This window comes from Notolabrus celidotus, chromosome 11 (genome assembly GCF_009762535.1).
Source record: "Notolabrus celidotus isolate fNotCel1 chromosome 11, fNotCel1.pri, whole genome shotgun sequence".
In the NCBI taxonomy this organism is placed as follows: domain Eukaryota; kingdom Metazoa; phylum Chordata; class Actinopteri; order Labriformes; family Labridae; genus Notolabrus; species Notolabrus celidotus.
The window spans coordinates 4,767,257-4,787,558 of NC_048282.1; the positions used below are offsets into that span (position 1 = coordinate 4,767,257).

At 40.6% G+C, this 20,302-nt stretch overlaps 1 protein-coding gene across 2 annotated transcripts in view; it reads left to right on the forward strand.

Annotated features, from left to right (window-relative positions):
- The window catches only part of bcl2l1 (BCL2 like 1), a 48,234-nt gene extending 28,492 nt beyond the window's left edge, over positions 1-19,742 (forward strand). For both annotated transcript variants that reach the window (XM_034695747.1, XM_034695748.1), the window contains exon 3: positions 17,549-19,742. In XM_034695747.1, coding sequence (XP_034551638.1) covers positions 17,549-17,692 — 144 coding nt within the window. In that variant the 3' untranslated portion in view covers positions 17,693-19,742. The remainder of the gene's footprint in view (positions 1-17,548) is intronic.
- Positions 19,743-20,302: the final 560 nt, after the last annotated feature.

Sequence of the window (20,302 nt, forward strand, 5' to 3'; positions counted from 1 at the left end):
GCATGAGAAACAGAATGGAGCCAAACCTCAATTGACCTGTCAGTGTTCAATGATCACATTGATTTACCAGGAGACGAATTATCTACACAGGTCTCAAACTTTCTAAGAACAAATGAACCCGTTGATAACAAGTTGGTAAATATTTACAAGCATGTTTAAGTTACATCAGTCCACCTCCAGCCACATACTGCAGCAATGAAGGGGCGAGATGAGCTGACTCAAGCTTGATCTCATTCTCATAAGAACATTCCTTGTAGGTTAACCTGACGGTAATAACATCCTGTAAACAGTTAGAAAGTAGTGATTGGGAAATATTGTTTGTCAGTCAGCAGCTGTTCTCATGGAAACTCTGAACTTGCACTTTAAAAGTAAAACATGACACTAATATCGGCTCGAGTTTGATGTGGTCAAACGGAAAAAAAAGGAATGATTGGTCGTGTGTTGACTAAACTAAATCTGATATGAGTCACCAAGTATTCTAGTTTCAAGCAGCTCTATGAAATAACCGCAGACGCAGCAGAATGAGTGAGCACTGAGGTCCTTGTGTTATCTCTGCCCTTCTTTGTTGTATGTACAATCTGCTCTCGTCACTTGAAGGAGAATCCCGTCACCACAGGGGGCCTCCGTCAGCTAAATACCTGACTATTAAGCCCTGACTGTGCCGCCAGTGTCTCTACTACACGGCGCTCTGCCCAACAGTAATTCCTGCCTATCAAGGTCACATTTGATCTTTGGCAGCCGGCCGGACCGCCTCGCTCCTGAAAAAGCTTGTAGCCATTGTAGTCCGGATAAAATTGGGTGGTGGAAGGACTAGGGGAGGAGTAGGAAGTGATAAAACTCGAGGAGATGATGAGGACATTGATAAGAAGGGAGGAACAGACGCTCACATTGTTTGTGTTTTTTGTTTCGTACTGGATCCACATCCCATGCTTTAAAGATCCAAACTGACGTCAAGCAGCTACGAGGCCTGTGGAATGATGAAACAGTGGTGGTGGTAATGAATACAGTTATTATAATCATATGATGTTGATGAGAGAGTAGATAATGATGGAGGTTATCAGTGAGATTATGTTTATTTAAGGTTGTACTGAATCACACTGAGGTCAGGTAGAGACTAATAAACACAGTGAAATAAAGGACTTCATGTGACTGGATTAAGGTGTTTGTTATGTAAGGGCTTCGCGTTGGGATCTTGTCTCACCCTGTCGGGATTCTTTTTCCCATAACAACCTTCTAACCATACATTATCCCGCTTATCACCCAGCTACTAACTTTAAATACAAACACGTTGATTAAAGATGATTTGATTGATTTAAATGATTTATGTTTACAGTTTTTAAAAATAGTCCCAGTGATTCCTCGTCAGTGATCGTTCCATGGTGATGGATTCTTCTCTGCCTGTTGTGGTGGATTGAACATGAAACTGTCCTCATTCAGCTCTCCTTCTTCTCTGAGCTCTGCGGTTCACACACCTTTAAAAAGAAACTAATGGCACAACTTTGATGGACAGGATCCAATATGAAAACATCCGCAGCCTGCTGATTTAGCATGCTAACTGAAGCTAACGTTTTACCTCACCTTACGGTCTATGGTGTCAACAAGAAGAAGCTAAATGTGTCTGAACTCTTTTCTGTGGATTGATTTGACATGACGTGTGATCAGTTTGTCTCTGGTGTTGCTCATGTTAGTGAAAGTTAGTAACCATTGTCAAGGGGTTTCGACCAATCAGAATCAAGCATCCTACAGAACCGGAAGATCAGTAAGACAGCCGGGTAATAAGATGTAATAGTGGCTACAACAACATCTATATTATGTGGTGTTTCTGAAACCTTGAACCTTTATTCTGTATCATAGAAGAACATTTCCAAGCAATTTCCTGACATCAAGGCAGCTCTTCTGCAGATTAATGTGTTATGTAAATCTGATTCAAATTTGGACAACTTTTGCTGGTCGTCTGCTGCAGTGCGCAAGTGCTTCCTGGCAGATCACTGTTATCTCTCTCTCTTCATCTCCCTCTATCCCTCTCTCCAACTCGGTCTCAGCAGATGTTGGTCTATCATGAGTCTGGTCCTGCTGGAGGTTTCTGCCTGTTAAAGGAAGTTTGTCCTTGCCACTGTAACTTGCTAAATGCTGCAAAGTGCTCTGCTCATGGTGGATTAAGATGAGATCAGACTGAGTCCTGTCTGTAAGATGGGACTGGATCTTATCCTGTCTTGATGTTGGGTCTTTGTTAATAATAGAACATAGAGTACGGTTTAGACCTGCTCTGTTTGGAAAGAGTCTGAGGGTAACATTTGTTGGGATTTGACGCTATATAAATAATTCTGCATTGTTAGAGCTCTGACGTTTGATGTGTTGAAACTGTTGTTAATAGTCCCTCCTCAGGATTGCAAAAGAATGCATGTGGCTGATCCTTCTCCTAGATGGTGTAATACGCCCACACTGCCAACTTTCTCTTTGACATTTTACCATGAAAACACATCAGTTTGACCATCAGGTTACCTTTCCTGCCTTATGATTTAAAAAAAAACTCCTCTCTGACTCAGCAGGATGTTACACCAGCTTTGTTTATATACAGCGACACAATGACACAACAGATACACTTTGGCTACTGACATCACTGCATGACGCATTATTGGCTGATAAGTTGTCACCACAGTAAACACTGGCCTATAGGGATCTTAAACTGAAACATGGTGCATCCATAGTCAGTCAATCCATCAATCAATCCATCAATCCATCAATCCATCAATCCATCAATCCATCCATCCATCCATCCATCCATCCATCAATCCATCAATCCATCAATCAGACTTTGTTTATGAAGCACTATTCATACAATGATATTGTAACACAAAGTGCTGTACATAAAAACAACTTAGAATAGAATCAATTAAGAAAAAGATATTTAAAAAAACCCAAAACATCCTAATTCCAACCCCAGCCCGACTCCAAACCCACCCCACAATCCTAAGGTTCACAATATATGCAACAATAATAATAACAATGAAAAGAAAAGAAATAAATAAATGAAAAATAAAAAATAAAAAAGAAGTTGCTGAACGGACTGAGGAAACACTCTCATGATATCTTAATGAGGAAACACTGGAGGTAAAATAAGATGTTGAAACTCAACACAGGAAATTAAAATCACCAAAACAAAATACATTTCTAAGATAATAAAACACTAAAATATTAAATAATTAAAAGAAAATAAGATGCTGTACTTAAAATAAATAAACAAATAAATAAATCAATAAAATAAAAAGTGACTAAAATTTGAACTAGATGATAAATAAATAAATAAATAAATACATATAAATAGATAACAAAGTAAGGTGAAATAAAACAGTTATAAGAATAAAACTAAGTTAAAAGCGAGTCTGAGTACATATTAGTCAAGCCTATTTGTTGTTTCTTTGTATTTATAGCTAAGGTTATTGTTATTATATTTTTATTTAATTTTTTATTGTAGTCCTTATTCTTATTCCTATTCTTATGCCTTGTACAAAGAAAGCACAGTTTACTAAAGTCAAATTCCTTGTGTGTTCAAGCATACTTGGCAAATAAAGCTGATTCTGATTCTGAGTCTAAAAAGGTCAGTTCATGAGGTATTCATGAAGTTCTTAGTCTTAAATGTTGATGGCAGGACTTTATTTATCTCTAACACAGTGTTACAGTGCAGTGAGTGTGATTGAAGCAGATGTTTGTACAGTCTCTGTGGCCTCAGGTGGTTTATCTGAAGCTCTGTAGGTTATCTTCTCTTCCTCTGATCTTCACATGTCACCGTGATCTTATGACCCAGTCATGGACAGTTTGTCACTTTGTGAGGCAGAGGTCACTCACTGATCTTTGAAACTCTCCTTCAGTGACATCATCTTGTTTCAGCAGCGGGAACATCACGTTAGCTCCTATCTGTAAACAATATTCAGCAGTCACAAGGAAGCAGCCACACATTGACTCAATAAACAAAAACACATGATGTGTTGTTTTCTCTGTGGCTCCGGGACACAGCAGTGTATGCATGCGCGTGTGTTTGTGCATGCAGGAGAATATGACCAGTCTATGTGTACACAGAGAAAGTGTCCCAACTTTGCCGGAAGTGTTGTTCATCTCCTCCCGGGACAGATGACTTCCTTTTTTCTTCTCTTTTCAGGGAATTGAGTGTCAGTGTGTGAGTCAGGGAGCATCAGAGGATCCTTTTTATCCTGTGCTTCCTACTTTTCTGTTTTCTCGTCCTTTTCGTTCAGGGTCTCTCCTTTTGCTTTTCTTGTGAATTAATAAAAGAGCTGTCAGGAGGTGAACAAACAGAAATGATTTCAAGGAAGTGCTCTTTTGTCTTAAGTTCTAAACCGCCCTCTCAAAGGCTTCAGAATGGATTCAGTGTTTTGATTACAAAGGTTATCTACTGAAAGGTGTCAGCTGCTGCTGCTGCTGCTGCTGGCTGGTTGTTTGCCTTCGACTTTGTCTACAAGAGAAACACACAACAAGAACTCTCCCTGTCCTTAAATTCCTTTCTGGCTGTTCATTGACTGAGTACAGGTGTGGATGTGGACTTTATTGTGACTGAGCAGACTCTGCTTACTTACTTATAAAGACTCAGATAACAGGATATGCTCTTGATAACACAGGCACATGGATTCTGATGCTTGATTGCTCTTAAAAGTGAAAATCTAAGAGCCAGGAAGTAAAAGAAAAACAAATGTTGTTCACTATCAACTTCTCTCTCTGTGTCATCTCAAAAATATTCAACCAAACTGTGGGCAGGAGAGATAAACACAGAAGTAAATGAGAGTCTGACCCACACAGTTCCAGTAACTTTCCACATCACCTCTTTAACTCATTTATCCCCCCCTCTCTGGATTCATCTGGTTCTAAGTTGGTTGATCCAGGTTTGTTTATTTCAACTAATTGCTATGCTAAACGAGTGCTCCACTCAGGCTGGAAGCCTCCCTCGTGTGTGAGCCTCCCTGTGTGTGCCCGGGGGGACGCTTTGTCAGCTTTCTATCACAAGAATGTTCTAGTTGAGGACATGGAACCCTCTGGATTCCTCTTTTCTGCTTGTGAATGGTACCTTCGGTTTCCTTTCTTGCGTCAGCATAGTTTCGTCACAGCCAACATCCGGTCGGTGCTTGTGGCCAGTCAGTGTGGCCTGAACATCATGTGCTCCCTGAGAGAAAGCTGTCTTTGTCTGCTAAAAGGGAACCGTCTGGATGTGATGTTGCAAACAGAGAGAGGGACAGTCAACCTGAAACACAACAAGGTTGCATTAGAAGTTACAGTAAGCGTGTTTGCTAACCATGGACTGTACTGAAATGGGAGCCATAAGTGTTCACTGGTTGCAAAGTGTTAATTCCCCTGTTGTGCACTCATTACATTGATGGAGGTGAGTATTACCTTTTAGAAGTAACCCGGGACTTACACCAGGTCCTTGTCCGGTCCGTTGGTGATACGCTGCAGTCCGGCTCCGTGCTCTCTTATCCATTAACACCTATCGGTTGCGTTTTCAGAACGCAGCACGGAGCAGGACCTCCTGACAGCTGGAGTCATGTGACTGAGGTTTTCCCGCAGTAATCACTGAATCAAGGATTCTCCTCCTCCTCTCCTCATCCATGTTGTCAGTTACCCCTTTTCGACCGAGGCAGTTTCAGGGCCGGTTCAGAGCCGGCGCTCAATTGAGAACCGGTTTTTCGTGTTTCCAGAGCGGCTCCAATTCTTTGCTGGTCTAGAACCCCGAACTGCTTACGTCAGGGGCAAGGGGTGGGGTTGCTGTGATCAAAAACACAAACCAAACGTGTTTCCGCCATTGTCCTGTAGTGAAAAAAAAAAGAGAGTAATGGATTCCAAGGCAAAGCAGTGGTCGGCCGAGTAGACAAGCTGCCGTCGTCCGCCATCGTTGTTGTTGTGAGGGAAAGTTCTCCGCTAGCGCTGCTGGGAAAAGCGTCCCATAAATCTGACGTCATGACGTTCCTCTTCCACGGGCTCGAGCGGGAGGAAAAACAAACAGGTGCTGTGTTGGTTCGGGAGTTCAAAGTGTACGTTGGTCGAAAAGAGGTATTTATGGTCCTCTGAAAACCTCTGACCTGTTGACTCCAGGCCTGGCTCTGCTCATCATGACGGTGCTTTATTCTGAAAATTAACCGGATGTTTTCATTTTGTTTTGGTGTCTGACTTCCTGTCCCGCTCCATCTGCTCTGTTGAGATTGATGCGTCGTGCTCCGGCATCCGGTAAAAATAGAAGTCTTGTGTATCTGATCCGGAGGACTCCATCCTGCTGGATCAGGGATGCAGCCGGAACGCAACGGAGTGGATCGAGTGGAAGTTAACAAATTGACTAGAATAGAAACCTATCAGATCTGGTGCTGTGAGATCAGAGACGGACCGGACACGGATCTTGTGGAATTTGACCGTTAGCTTGAAGTCTCCAGGAGACATAAGCAAAGCGTCAGAATAACCTCTCCGTGAGCGCTCCTCGGCGTTGTGATGGTACTCTGTCTGCAGGGCCTTTGTGAGGATGTAGACTTTGTTAATCACAGATGTAAACTCCCTTGGCAGCCTGCTGCCTGCTTTTGATTGACAAGAGGTCCCGATTCAGTGAGCAGGAGCAGGACGGCATTTTAATATTCCCTCTGCAGCAACCAATTTGTATTCACCATAAAGAACACTCCTCTGTCTTCTTCTCTTGCCGAAGTGTTCTGCTCCATCAGATTGGTTAAAAAGAAAGAAAATGGACGGAGCCAACTTGACCGGTTTTTGGAGGTATGTAAGTGTGAGGCAGTAATTCAGAGACATTATGGTCTTCTTTATGACAACACTCCAGCAGAGCACTGAGAGAAAAACACAACTTTGTGTGTGTGGCCTTTTCACTCGACACTCCTTCTCTCTGATTCTGCACTGACACACTGAGGACTGGCCTTTATTGCCCTTATGTTAAGCTCATGATGACAGGCTGTCTGCCATCTGCTTTGCTTGCATACACTGCAACTGGTTCCTAGGCATCAAGAGTAAGGCAGCAACGATTGAGGATAATCGATTGATCCACACCAATTTAAATAACCAGCTGGTTGTTTTAGCAGGAATGTCAAATGTTTGCTGACTCCAGTTTTTTTAAATGTGAGAAAAACAGTTTTTCTCACTTTGTTTGTGTCTGAAGGATTTGACTTGTTGGTTAGACAGAAGATGCATTTTGAAGACATGACTTTGTGCTCGAGAGAATTGTTCCTGTTTTTCATAACAAAGCCATCCCTCTGTCCATCCAAGCTAGGGATGGGAATTTCAAGCCAAAATACTATTCGATAATCATTGGCATCTATTCGACGATTCTTTGAATACCCCCCCCTCACCACCCATTTTATTGCTTTTAGAAATGATTATTAGATGCAGATTCCACAAACCTCCATTGCATTCCGTTGAATTGAAAATAAGCCGTACTCAACAGTCGTCCTTGTAACCCAGGACTATCGTTTCTTCACCAAAGAGCAGAAACCCCTTTTGATCTTTGTAACTCTGTGTTTCAGAGAACTGGTAAGTATGACATGCCAGAGTGTGCATAATGGATGAATGAAGCCAGGGCGGGAAATGCTATCTGTGCCTCTGATTGGTCAATCAGCTCCTCTTGCATATACTTCCCTCGGCTGCGGGCTGTCAGACCTGGAATGTGCTTTTTCAAAGTGCCCCATAATTATTGAATTTCACTCTATCTCTGCTCCGTTTTGGCTAATAGAAAGAGGATATGAGGATCGATGTCTGGTGTGTGTGCGTCTGTGTGTGTGTGTGTGTGTGTGTGTGTGTGTGTGTGTGTCGTGGTCAGAGGCTCTCACAATCAGAGGATTTGAGTGTTGCAGCTTGTTATGGTGCAACACCAGCGCAACCGACGAGTCAGAGCTGATGAATAGGAAGCTGGTGCTAATGATCGTTAAAACGCTCCTTTCTCCACATGTAGCATCGGGTCATTTATCAGACACAGGATGGACCTGCAGCTCCAGACTCACTCTGACACATCACACACGCTAATCAGGTGCTTTCTGGTAGCTGTGGCAACCGACTGCAGACTCTCCTTCCCCCGTGCACTTACACCAGTCTCTCCCTTATATCCACCCTTTTGCTTTCATGAGCCAATCCTTCCCTCATCCTTTTTTTCTCGCCCCAACTAACAAAGAAGAGAAAGTTAAAGAAAATAAGAAGCAGAGAGAAGCGCTCTGCAGGCTGCTGCTGCCGAGCACCTGATTTCCTCTGGGACGGAGCAGAGATAAAGAAATAAAGGCGTGACCGTGTGAAAGAGAAAGGTAGAAGGGAGATAAAGACTGGGTTTACCTGCCAGGTGGGAGCAGGGGAGATGGAGCAAATCAAACCCGCTCTGCTTCCTTGACATGTGCAGAGTGAGCTGACTGGTAATGCTGCTGAGGGGATGAAACAAGAGCTCCTGGGGCATGGAGGCAAACTCTCTGAACAGCATCAGGGTGGTATTTGGATTGTACATCTAACATTGTAGTTTATTTCTCTGGATTTCTTAACTCTCAGGTCATAAAAAGAAGTTTATTGTCAGACAGATAAATATGGAATGGAAAAAAAGAAATTGTGATGTTGAGAGGATGATATGGATCACAGGAGTTATTATTGAAGCGACAGATGATTTATATTTTGATTTAAGTGATGTCACGAGGGGGGATCACAGTTTTTCCTGATCACATTTATGACCCCGGTGTCGTCGCTGGAAAGGTCAGGCTGCAGTGTTTGCATGTCCTCCTGAACTGATGAAGCCATTTAAATATGTAAAGTAAACATCATAAAGGGAGGACACCCTCTCAGGCTTTACCAGCACAGAGTGGCCTGCTCCTTTGATGCTCATTTATTACTACAGATTGAAATAGACTGACCTTAATGTGTAGATGTGCACATTTCTCCTCTTTGAGTCGTCACTGAAGGCTCTAGACCACATGGTGGTCAGGCAGGCGGATGGTTCAGAGAGGTTAATGGAAGAAGAAGACCAGTGCAGGTGGTTTTGTTGATGTGCAGGAGTTTGAGTTCCTTGTTGTGGGAATTAACCACAGACTTTATGATAAATGGACGCAGTATCTTTGCCGTCACCCATCTGTTTGTGAAGCCAATCATCAGTGTGAGCCATATTGGAAATGCTGAAGTCATTCTAATGTTGTCCGAGCTAGTGTGAGGTAAAGAGGCGGGCCTTTAGCCTTTTCACTAACAGCTACAGTCTTCCCGCCAGTCAATCAAGTCAGCCACGCCCTTATTTGGGCATTTAAAATCTTCAGAAATACAGAGTTATGAAATGATTTGCCCCGTACAGTGTGTGTCAATAGACATATTAGCTACTCAGACCTAAACCGTTTTTTGAACCAGGCTGTAAACATGTTTATTTCTGCTGTAAAGATTTTTGAATGGGTGTGTATGTGGTTTCTGTTGTTTCTGCAGCAGGCCCCAAGTGGACGCTCAATGAACTGCAGTTTTTAGCAATTTTGCATGAGCTTCATATTTTAAGACCAGAGGTTAATGCTTGGAGTTAACATTAAACTGAACATATCAATACACAGTCAAGCTAAAATAAAAGTAATTTCTTATAAATCACATCAAAATAAATTTTTACATTGAAACTAATGTTATAAAAACTGGACAGGACTCTGCAGGAGTGTTTATGTTGACTCCTCATTCAGCTCTCCTTCTCCAGTAAGCAGTGACTGCTGATGCATTCTCCTCCAAGAGGAAGTCTAACATCGAGTAATCATAGACATTAACTGTTGAGCGAAGGTATACTTGAGCAGATGTTATCTCTTCCCCTTAAATTAAAACTTAAGCTAATTACGTGTCATTGAAGCTGCTGCACGGATGTAGTAGAAGAGTAACATACAACAGAACAGAGAGCTAGAGCTTTGTTTTGTTTCAACTTTATTTAGAGAAGATTTTAAACATTTCAGACAGACAGTGTGATATACAACATAAGGTATAAATATATAGAATGAACATCAATTGTTACATCTCAATGTCAACTCCCTTCCCCGCCCATCACCCATTACAAGGCCATTCACCAATTACAGAAAAATAAAAAATAGAAAAAATTATAATAAAGAAAAGAAAAAAAAAAATTGTAAAAGCGTTTTGAGATAACGTTTGTTGTAATTTGGCGGTATACAAATAAAGATTGATTGATTTATTGAATAATAATAATAATAATTATTATTAAAATAATAATATAAAAAGATACATAAATATATAAATTATTAAAACAATGATGATAATAATAATAATAATAATAATAATAACAATAATAATAATAGTGATTATATTGATAATAATAATAAATACATAAATATATAAATAATAATAATAATAATATAAAAAGATATATAAATTAACAAAATAATAATAATAATAATAATAAATACATCTGAAAATAAATAAATAAAATTATAATAATAATAAAGATTCATAAATATACAAATAAATAAAATAAAATGATAATAAAAATAAAAAAGAGATAAATATATAAATAGAATAAAATGATAATGATAATAATAATAATAATAATAATAATAATAAAAGATGCATAAATATATAAATAAATACAAAAAATAAATAAAAATAAAAATAATGATAATAATAATAATAATAATAATAATAATAATAATAATAATACAAATAATAGTAATAAAAAAGATACATAAATAAATAAAATAAAATAATATTGATAATAAATAGATAGGAAAAAATAATTATAAAATTGAATAAATAATACTAAATAAAATAAGTAAAAAAGAGAATAAGTAACAAAGAGAATAAGTAACAATGAGAATAAGTAACAAAGAGCAGAGAGCTAGAGCTTTGTCTATTCATAGGCTGCTACACCTACACCACACCTCATGACTAAGGAAGTAAATATACTGAAACATGAAACAGGTGATATCAAAACTTCATCATCTGTCCATCCTCTGCTGTAACCACACTATTAGTAAATATTTTTGCATAATATATTCCTAATCACTGAATAAAACATGTCACGACATGTCCCTTTAACAGGTGTCAGCCACCTTCATCATGTTCTTTAGTTCACTCTCTACACCCACATTCCTCACATTGTTCAGTCAGGCTCACAGGGAGGGATCGGCAGCCGTCAGACCGCCTCTTAAAAGAGATTAAAAGCTACTGTAAAACATTGACTCACCCGACATGATGTTCTGTGTAATCACACGACGTCATTATTTACTTTAGAGCCATTTATCAATCCCTCGTGGCTCATTCCACATGCTTTACCTTAATGCAGCTCAGTCATCAGGATGCTGAGGAGCCGCTCTGCTGTGGTTAATATTTCAGCCCATCCCTGTGTTATCATCTGTTTGGCTTTGAGCCCAGTGTATGCATCCATACTGGACTTTATGATCAGTCATATTAATAAGTAATCAACGATACAGTAATGTGACCCTGCCCTTGTTGTTTACAGATGGTATATAAAAACAACATTCACAGTTGAACAGAATACTGCACGAAGGCCAGTTTCTCTGGAAACGTCCTCTAGGAAGTCAAGGTGAGGTTGAAGGCAAATATTTGCTCTTCCTTGGCAGCTTCCTCTCGCTCACACAGTAATGAAAGTCCCTTCTATCCCTCACGTTCACTAACGAGGCCTTGGCACAGTCTGTGATCGGGTCAGTGTGTAAGGCCACAGTGTACCGGTGAGTAAGAGGCATGACGGAGGCTGAAGGAGACATTCTGGCCGTGAGTGAACTTCCTTGAGAGGCAGCTTCTGTGCTGCGCTCAGTCACGTATTTACCGTGCTTACTCAGTGACTGTGGCCATTGATTACACAAGGGAAGCTTCTATAGTATGTTTGAGTTTCTCAGGGGCTGTACGCTTGAAGTGTGTATGTTTATTTAAAGCCATGAATGAGAAGAGCTACTATGAGACAGATCCAAACAGGAGTGTGTGACTCCTGACAGAACGGAAACTGCAGAACAAACCTGCCAACATATGTTCTGTCTGTTTCTGTTTTGATATCTTTTATTTAATTTGTCAAATTTTAAGTTTTTTATCTCCTCTTCTTTTTTTTGTATCCTGGTTTATACATTTAAACTCTATACATGGCCCTCTTTAGAACAGGGGTTCTCAAAGTGTGGGTCGGAAATCCCTGGTGGTTGCGAGACACAAATCGGGGGTCGTGAGATGTCTTTCAAAATCTTTTTTTATAAGTTATCTAAAATATTTATTATTATTACTATTGATTTTTGATTATTTACCTTGTTTTTAGCAGTAGGTTCATTCATAACGGCACAGGAAACACAGACACATGCTCATATAGGTAGGGTCATTTTCTCCAGACCAGCTAAATGAAGCCACATTAAATCACTTTGAGGGACCGCGGGGGTCACAAGTTTTTGGCACCTATATTTTGGGGCTTGTGGACTGAAAAGTTTGGAAACCACTGGTCTATGTCAGCAACTCAGAGGAACCTACAAGACAAGGGAGCTCAGGGACTCCAGAAAGGTCTATGGTCAGTAACTTTAATGGGACAGGTAGAGTTAAAGTAAGTGATGGGGGGGGTGAGAGATAAGACCCCAGTGTGTCAGTTCCCCTGGCAGTCTAAGCCTATAGCAGCATAACTAAGAGCTGGTCCAAGCCTGATCCAGCTCTAACTTTAAGCTGTATCAAAAAGGAAAGTTTCAAGCCTACTCTTAAAAGTAGAGAGGGTGTCTGCCTCCCGGACCCTGACTGGTAGATGATTCCAAAGGAGAGGGGCCTGATAACTGAAGGCTCTACCTCCCATACTACTTTTAGAGACTTTAGGTACGATGAGCAGCCTGCATGTTGGGAGCGTAATTTGTCAGGTACTACTCCTGTTCTGATAAATCATTGTTGACTCTCCTTTAGCTCCACGTGATGGAAGATGTTATTTCTGAAACTCAACCCTGTACGTTCAGATTAAAAAACTGGTCTCAGATCACATGCATCAGCTTTTAAAGCCTGCAGAGTATTTCCTTTGAACAGCTGTCCACAGCAGCTTTTAGGAACCTGTCACTGAGGGCAGCAGTGCTTCTCATTGGTGGAACCTTCTGACTCAAACCACGCTGCTACTGTATCCAGTGTTACATCATTCTAATGTGTGTGCATTCAGGTATCTATAGTCTCTGATTAAGGTTGTAGCATATGCATTGCAGTGATGTCACTGCAGCTCTCCCCCTTATCTCCCACCAGTAGTTCACACCCAGCAGATTCTTGGAAACCTTCGTCACAAAGCCAAGATTGGTTTCCTCAGAACTTCTGCTCTGCGTTTCATTGCAACAGACGTGACGAGGCATAAAACAAGCACCCTCTTCCCTTCCTGCGTTTGGGTTCTGTAGACAGCATCCTGTAACTGAGTAGTTTCATTGTTGGCCTGTTTCCTGAGATGTCAGGCCTGCTCAGGGTCACTTTCATTGTTTTGCTTGCTGTCGTCCACCAGTGATGATGTCATCACATCAGTGTGCAGGAGAGGCTGGGGTGTGAAAATATTGTCTCTACAATCAGAGTGACTTCAAACTTATGAAATGTCTTAGGAATGTTTCCCCTCCTCCTCCTCATTCTTCACTCTCTCTCCCTCTCTCTCTCTCTCTCTCTCTCTCTCTCTCTCTCTCTCTCTCTCTCTCTCTCTCTCTCTCTCTCTCTCTCTCTCTCTCTCTCTCTCTCTCTCTCTTTCTCTTTCTGAACCCCCCCCCCCCCCCGCCCTCCGGCTTCTTGGTATCGTTTCTCCTGTTTCCTGGAGTTTGTCCCAGAAAGTTGATCCTCCTGAAACTAAGAACTGTAAACCCACATTTATGGGAACTTTGGATTGTTCAGTAACAGTTCTTAAGGTCACGATTTCTTGTTGTTGTGAGAACCTCCTCCCCTGGAGCCCGGCCCTGGAGCCTGGAGGAGCTGCAGGACACGTTTCATTTCCATATTGATCCAATCGATATCACGTCTCATTAATTTGCACGGATTTCCATCAGGGTGGAATCAGATTCCCTGTTGGATGGTGGATTATCCCTCAAGGACTGCTTTTATTCACAATCATCTCTTTGAACAGTGATCCTCTGCACCACATTGAAACATGCAAAAGAAGGGCGCTGATGGCCAAGTGTATTATACATGTACAGAGGCTATAGTACTTGTCGCAGCGGTTGCTAGTTTGACTCCTCAACTCAACTAATTTTATTTATATAGCACCTCTCATACTTTTTATTTTATTTAACCTTTATTTAACCAGGTGAGTTAATTGAGAACCAATTCTCATTTGCAATAACGACCTGGGCGAGGAGGCAACACAGGTGGCATGACAATAAATAAAAGACAAAACAAGAAACAGAGAAGACATACATAGAAACCTAGAGACAAAACAATACAATACAAAAATATGACAGCAGTGAACAACTTAAAAGCAATTTAAAAGCAAGTGCAGTGATGTTGAGTAATGGGGTGTATTAGTTTTTTGAAAGCGGTGAGTGGAATGAGAGAGGTCAGCTTTAGTGATTGTTGAAGGTGATTCCAGTCATTTGCAGCGGAAAACTGGAAGGAGGTGCGACCAAAGGAGGTCCGGGCTTTGGGTGGGATGAGTTTGATAAGGCTATTTGAGCGCAGGCTACGGTTTGTGCTGTGAAGTTTGATTAGTGAATATAACAGGGTTTTACCAGTGAGGGATTTGTAAATGAATAGAAACCAGTGTGTTTGTCTGCGAGAGTGGAGTGAAGGCCAGTTCAGCTGAGAGTACAGGTGACAGTGGTGAGTGGTGAATGGGGCTCCAGTGACAAAACGGATCATACATTCAAGAAAGCAGGCCAAAGTGCTTCACAAAAGAACAGAGAGACAGAAAACAAAAGGAACAGGAAAAAGTAGAAAGGAAAGTGATATAAAACACTTAAAAAATATATTCATGACGATCAAACCAATAAAATAAAATCAGAACTATCAGAAAAAATAAAATCATTACAATAGAATCAATAAAATAAAATCAGATAAATACCAGAAAAATAAAAAAATTAAATTAAATCAGATAAATACCTTAAAATAAAACTCTATAAAAATAAAATATACTATAATAAGATAGAATAAAAAAAAAAATAGAATGATGCTAAAACAATTTTCAAAATGGTTATGATGCAGTCCAGGGATAAATTTAAATTACTCCAAATTAAAAGCCAGATTAAAAAGGTAAGTCTTAAGTTTACTTTTAAAAACACCCAGAGAGCTCGCTGTTTTAATGTCCAGACTGACGACTGTTGGCCTCAGCAATTTGCTGCATGTCTCCCCCCTCTCTATATTCCACTCTCTCTTCAGCTGTCCCATCAATAACACCAGAAATGCCCCCAAACATAACTGGAAAAAAACATGCAAAAGAGAAATCCTCAGCTCCAAATACGAAACTTGAACTATGATCATTTTATTAAAATTGTTTGTTTTATAACACAGAGACTCTGTCAGAACCCTGTTTTGAAATGTTAGTTTCAAACATGAAAAAAATAACCCTACATTTTTACACAGGAACACATGAAGTTATAAATAATAGAGGAAAAAATAACATATCAGCCAATCGTCAGTGTCCTTGTCTCCTCTCCTCTCACCTTAATCCCTCCATCTTCTCCATCTTGGGATACAGTGTAGGAGGTAAAGAAGAGAGACAATGGATGGAGGCGTTTCACAGACGTCCATTGTTTGAAGACGTCATTTCAGAGGAATGACGGTTTCGTGAAGTGAAGCTGCATTTTCTGTTTGTCATTACTAACAGCTGTGCTGAATTATCCCTGTTAGATTATTGTTCATAAAACAAATTATGAAGGTACTTTAATCCCAATGGTGTGTTCCAGCGAGCTCTATCGCTTGTAGTTGTTACAGCTTTGAGTTGAACATTAGATTAGGTCAGGTATACTTATGTTTCTCTGAAAATAGAAGACTTCTTTCACTTTTTTCACTGACAAATCAAAGTGGCTTTTAGTATTTCTTGTTTGGTAAACCATCAATTGACTTTTGAATGATTGAGGAGGGCGGCAAACTTCAGCTTTGCAAAGATGTATCACTAACAAGAGGATGTTTGCAGAAAAATAACCGAATCAATGAATCAATTATTGGAGCAGAGTTGAGTTAAAACTGAAGAATGAAAACACATCCAACCTTGGTGCAAAGGGAAAGTCAGGATGTTGTTTTTTATTTAAGTGGGGTTGTCTGAAGACCCCGTCTAAAGTCAGTGTATCACTCACAGACCAGAGCTGCTGGTCAAGAGAAACCAGCAGGAGAACCGGAACAATCAGCAAGCAATCAACACTGCAGCTAATCTTAACATACTGACCCAGACACTCACGTTGTTGTACGCTCTCATTGGCCCACTCGTTCTTTTCACTATACACAGATGCGACTCATACCTGTTCCTCCACATGCAGCAGCCGGTTTCCCAACAAAGGGGCTGAGCTGAACGGCCTCCCCTGTGGGTACTACACTTCATTTAGAATACACAGTACCTTATACAAACACACCTTAAAGAAAGCAAACTATCCCTTTAAATCTAGATGCTTTCGAACAAGTCTTAAAGTGGAACATGCTGTATCTGTGCTGTGTGTGCATGTAGTATGACAGATTTATTGTAGTTCTGTTTTCAGCGACACCCCTCACATTCTTTCTTTTATAACTTCACTATCTTCTCTGCTTTTATCCTCTCTTCCTGTCCTCTTTATCAGCAGGTTCCTGTAAAAGCCCCCACCTCTTGCATACTTTCGTAAAGATCTATTTAATCCCAGTCTGCCGTCTGAATGAGTCACTTTTCTAAATGTATAGATAAGGTGTCAGTCATGATTTCCCCTGAAGTAAGGCACCTACATTTTGATGTGTTTCTGACATAGTGGTCCTTATCAGTGACCCAGCATGTGGGCCATGTCCTGTCCAGCTGGTCTGCTGTGGGTTTTGTGTCCCAGTCTGAGCCTCACTGGTGCCTCCCTGTGGCCTGGAATAGAAAGTGCGTTCTCTGCAGCTCATTTCCAGGAAATGATTCCAGTGGGCGGCTATGCTTGGTAATCTGAGGACAACGGTGGGAACTGCAGGAATCTGCTGCAGAACTGATGGGATGCCTTAAAAGGGAGGAGAGGAGAGGAAGGGGAGAGAGAGAGAGAGAGAGAGAGAGGGGGGAGGTGGAAAGTTTTAAAGTAACAGTTGTCGTGACCGGGTCCTAACGTTGTGGATTTTTCCCCTTATCAGTGAGATCTTGTTGTGACTGAGAACAGAACCGATGCAGGTGGTTTTGTGGGCTGTAGTCGTGATGTTGACTACCTGTGTGATCTCTGTGGTGGATGGAAATTTCCACATGTGATTGTGTGGGTTCTGACAGTCATACAGATACCCAGGTGTGGGTGGCTCAGCTGCCATTTGAGACATGGGCATCTTTCAGAGGGAATCCACCTGACTCTAAACGGGACCGTGGGCGTTTATTTTGACTGTTAAGTTTAGGGAGAGTTGAATACGTCATTTATTTTTATTCTTAAGATTTGAATAGACTCACATAAAACTCCCTTGTGTTAACCCTCTTCTTTCTTTTCTTCTTTTCTTCCAGGAGCGCTTCTCTGAAATCTTTGGTCAGGACGCTGCAGCAGAGATCAGGAGGTCTCAGGAGAGTTTCAAGAAGTGGCTGCTGGCGGGGATGACGCTGGTGACCGGAGTCGTGGTGGGCTCACTTATCGCCCAGAAACGCCTGTAAAGAAACACACAAACAACCCTCTCTTAACAATCCCCCCCGTGCTTCACTACTCCCCAACTTAAAGGCCCACGAAAGTCGAAATGAAGGTCCCGTTTGTCTCGTCAGAACTGCTGATGATGTTTACTTCTCTCCCTCTCACTCATCCCACAGTGGACTAAGAATCCTCACACGTTGTTGAACTTTTGAGAAAAAGACAGAGAGGAGGAAGAGTAACTTGTATTCATGTGTTCACCTTATTCCACCCTGATGAAAAAAGCGTGCTGAAACAGAGACAGATGTTCTTTTTCTTACTGAACCAGTTCTTTTTATTCTTTTCTCCACTGGTTCCTGTGTTGTTTTACTTTCTTCATGTATGTATGTTTAGTTTTAACAAATTTTGGTTGCTCGTTTTCATCCTTTAAGAGACTAAAACTGATTCCCGACGGCTAACTCAAAATGGTGTGATATAAAGAGTCGGCGTCCTGATGGGCCTTGGGCGCTCTGCGTGTCTCGTCTTGAAGCTCGTCCTTACAGACGGCTCTACCATAGCTTTGTATGTGCCATATGGGAAGTGAAATCAGGTGAGGATGTAGCACCTGCCTCTGAAAAATCTTCTTTAGTTCCTGTTTCCTGACATCCTGATCACCATCACATCCTGCATCACATCATAATCCATGACTCTGATTGCCTCGTCATTTATGTTGATTGGTTTTGTATGAAAGTCAATGAATCAGGAGTCAAACGGATGTTAGCTCACAGATTGGTTGATGTTTGAAGGTAATCCCAGATTTGTGAGGATTTTTGTAAGACATGGGGATCCAGCATTGTATAGTTGGTCGGATCATGGTTGTTATTTTGAACAATTGTTTTCATCCAATGAGGAGTTTTGGTATAAAAACACTACACAACCGAGGATGTCTCCGAACATTTTAAACCGGGGGTTAACTTTACAATTTGATTATGTTTTTACACCAAACTGATTGATTAGGAAGAGATCAGTGTTTGAGCTAAAACAATACTTAAAGCATACTAAATATGATCAGCAGTGTGTGTGAGTACAGTGAGTACAGTGCGCAAAATGCTCAAAATCTTGGGTTACCATCTTCACCCAGCCTAAGAAGCAAAGAGTCTTAATCTAAAAACGTAACGGGAGATGAACTCCTCTGATTATTTGTTTGTTGATGCTTGGTTTTGGATTTCTGAACCATTAAAAATAACACTGCTCTGGCTGATCTGTGATTCATAGTTATATTTGGCTTTGCTCTTTATCCTTTTCGTGTTTAGTCATTTTAAGAATCAGAGTAACAGCAGTTCATACAAAAAGACATCATTGGTCTCACCCTGGATGTAGCCTGGGAACCATTGTGTTTATAAGAATCAAAACGACAGCACCTAACGTATCAGGCTCTGAACCTTCTCCAGCATCTCCACTGAATGAATAACACTTCATTTCATGTTATATTTCATGTTTATATTTCAAAGCTTTGGGCACTAAATTAAGCCGTGCAAACCTTTCTTTTGATAGGTTGAGATAGAAGTTTTGTAAATTGGAGGTTGGAAGTTGGAAATCCAGCCTAGCCCAGCACCTAGCTTAACACTGCTACATCACAGACTTTGTTTCTCTGGTTGTAGCGACCTGATGCTGAGATGAAAATGAACAAAGAGATCCAAGACTTATACCCATCTGGTGACTGGTCTGGCTGTGCCGGGCTATGTTTACTCCACAGTAGCTGAAGAATGCAGCAAACACTGTAGCAACACATACAATAGAAATGCAGCACAGAGACACTCAGCATGAGGCTGCAATCCTAAACCCCCTAGAGGTCCAAAACTACAGTTTGGTTTCACTTTATTTTATCATCTGATTATAAACCAGATACTTCGAATATCCAGATACATCTTCAAACTGTTGTCAGCAGGTATTTTTGGGACCAATTCTAGTATAGAGTTAACAATTCTGTACAATCATTGTTTGTTACGTGTCACTGATGAATATATGCTCCATGTTCATGCTGAAGTTGTAGATGCTGAGTCTAAATTGTTGATAAAGTCCATCAGCCAACACTGAAAATCCTGTTTTTGCTTGAAACTACATCACATTATGTCTTGAACGTCATTGTGTGAAGAGATGAAACTCTTAGCTCTTATTATAGTTGATTGAAAAAGCGACAGAAACATTTAGAAATTCATGAAGAGGCGCCAAGAAAAAAGTACAAAATACAGAGTCCTAGTTTCATGGTTAACTTCAAATTCAACACTCTGGAGTTTTCTACCGTCGGTCGAACAAACTCAAACACTTTTTCTTCTTTTTTGTCAGATCTTTTTTTGATAAAATGTGGTAAAATAATAGAATATAAAAGACACAACAATGAAACTGAAACAAGCAGCCATGATTGTTAATACAACTCAATAAAGCAGGTTTAAAAATGTACTTCAATCAGACACTGACATCCTAATCTTCAGTAAAACTGTTTCCATGTGCCGCAACGCTCAAAGAACTTTTCCATAATTCTCCTGCTGAAAATTAAACAGACCTTTCTTTTTAACGTTCAAACCTTAAGATCACACATGTATCAGTGACACAGTTACACTTCACATTAAATCAACATCTCAGCCTTTTGAAGATTTATG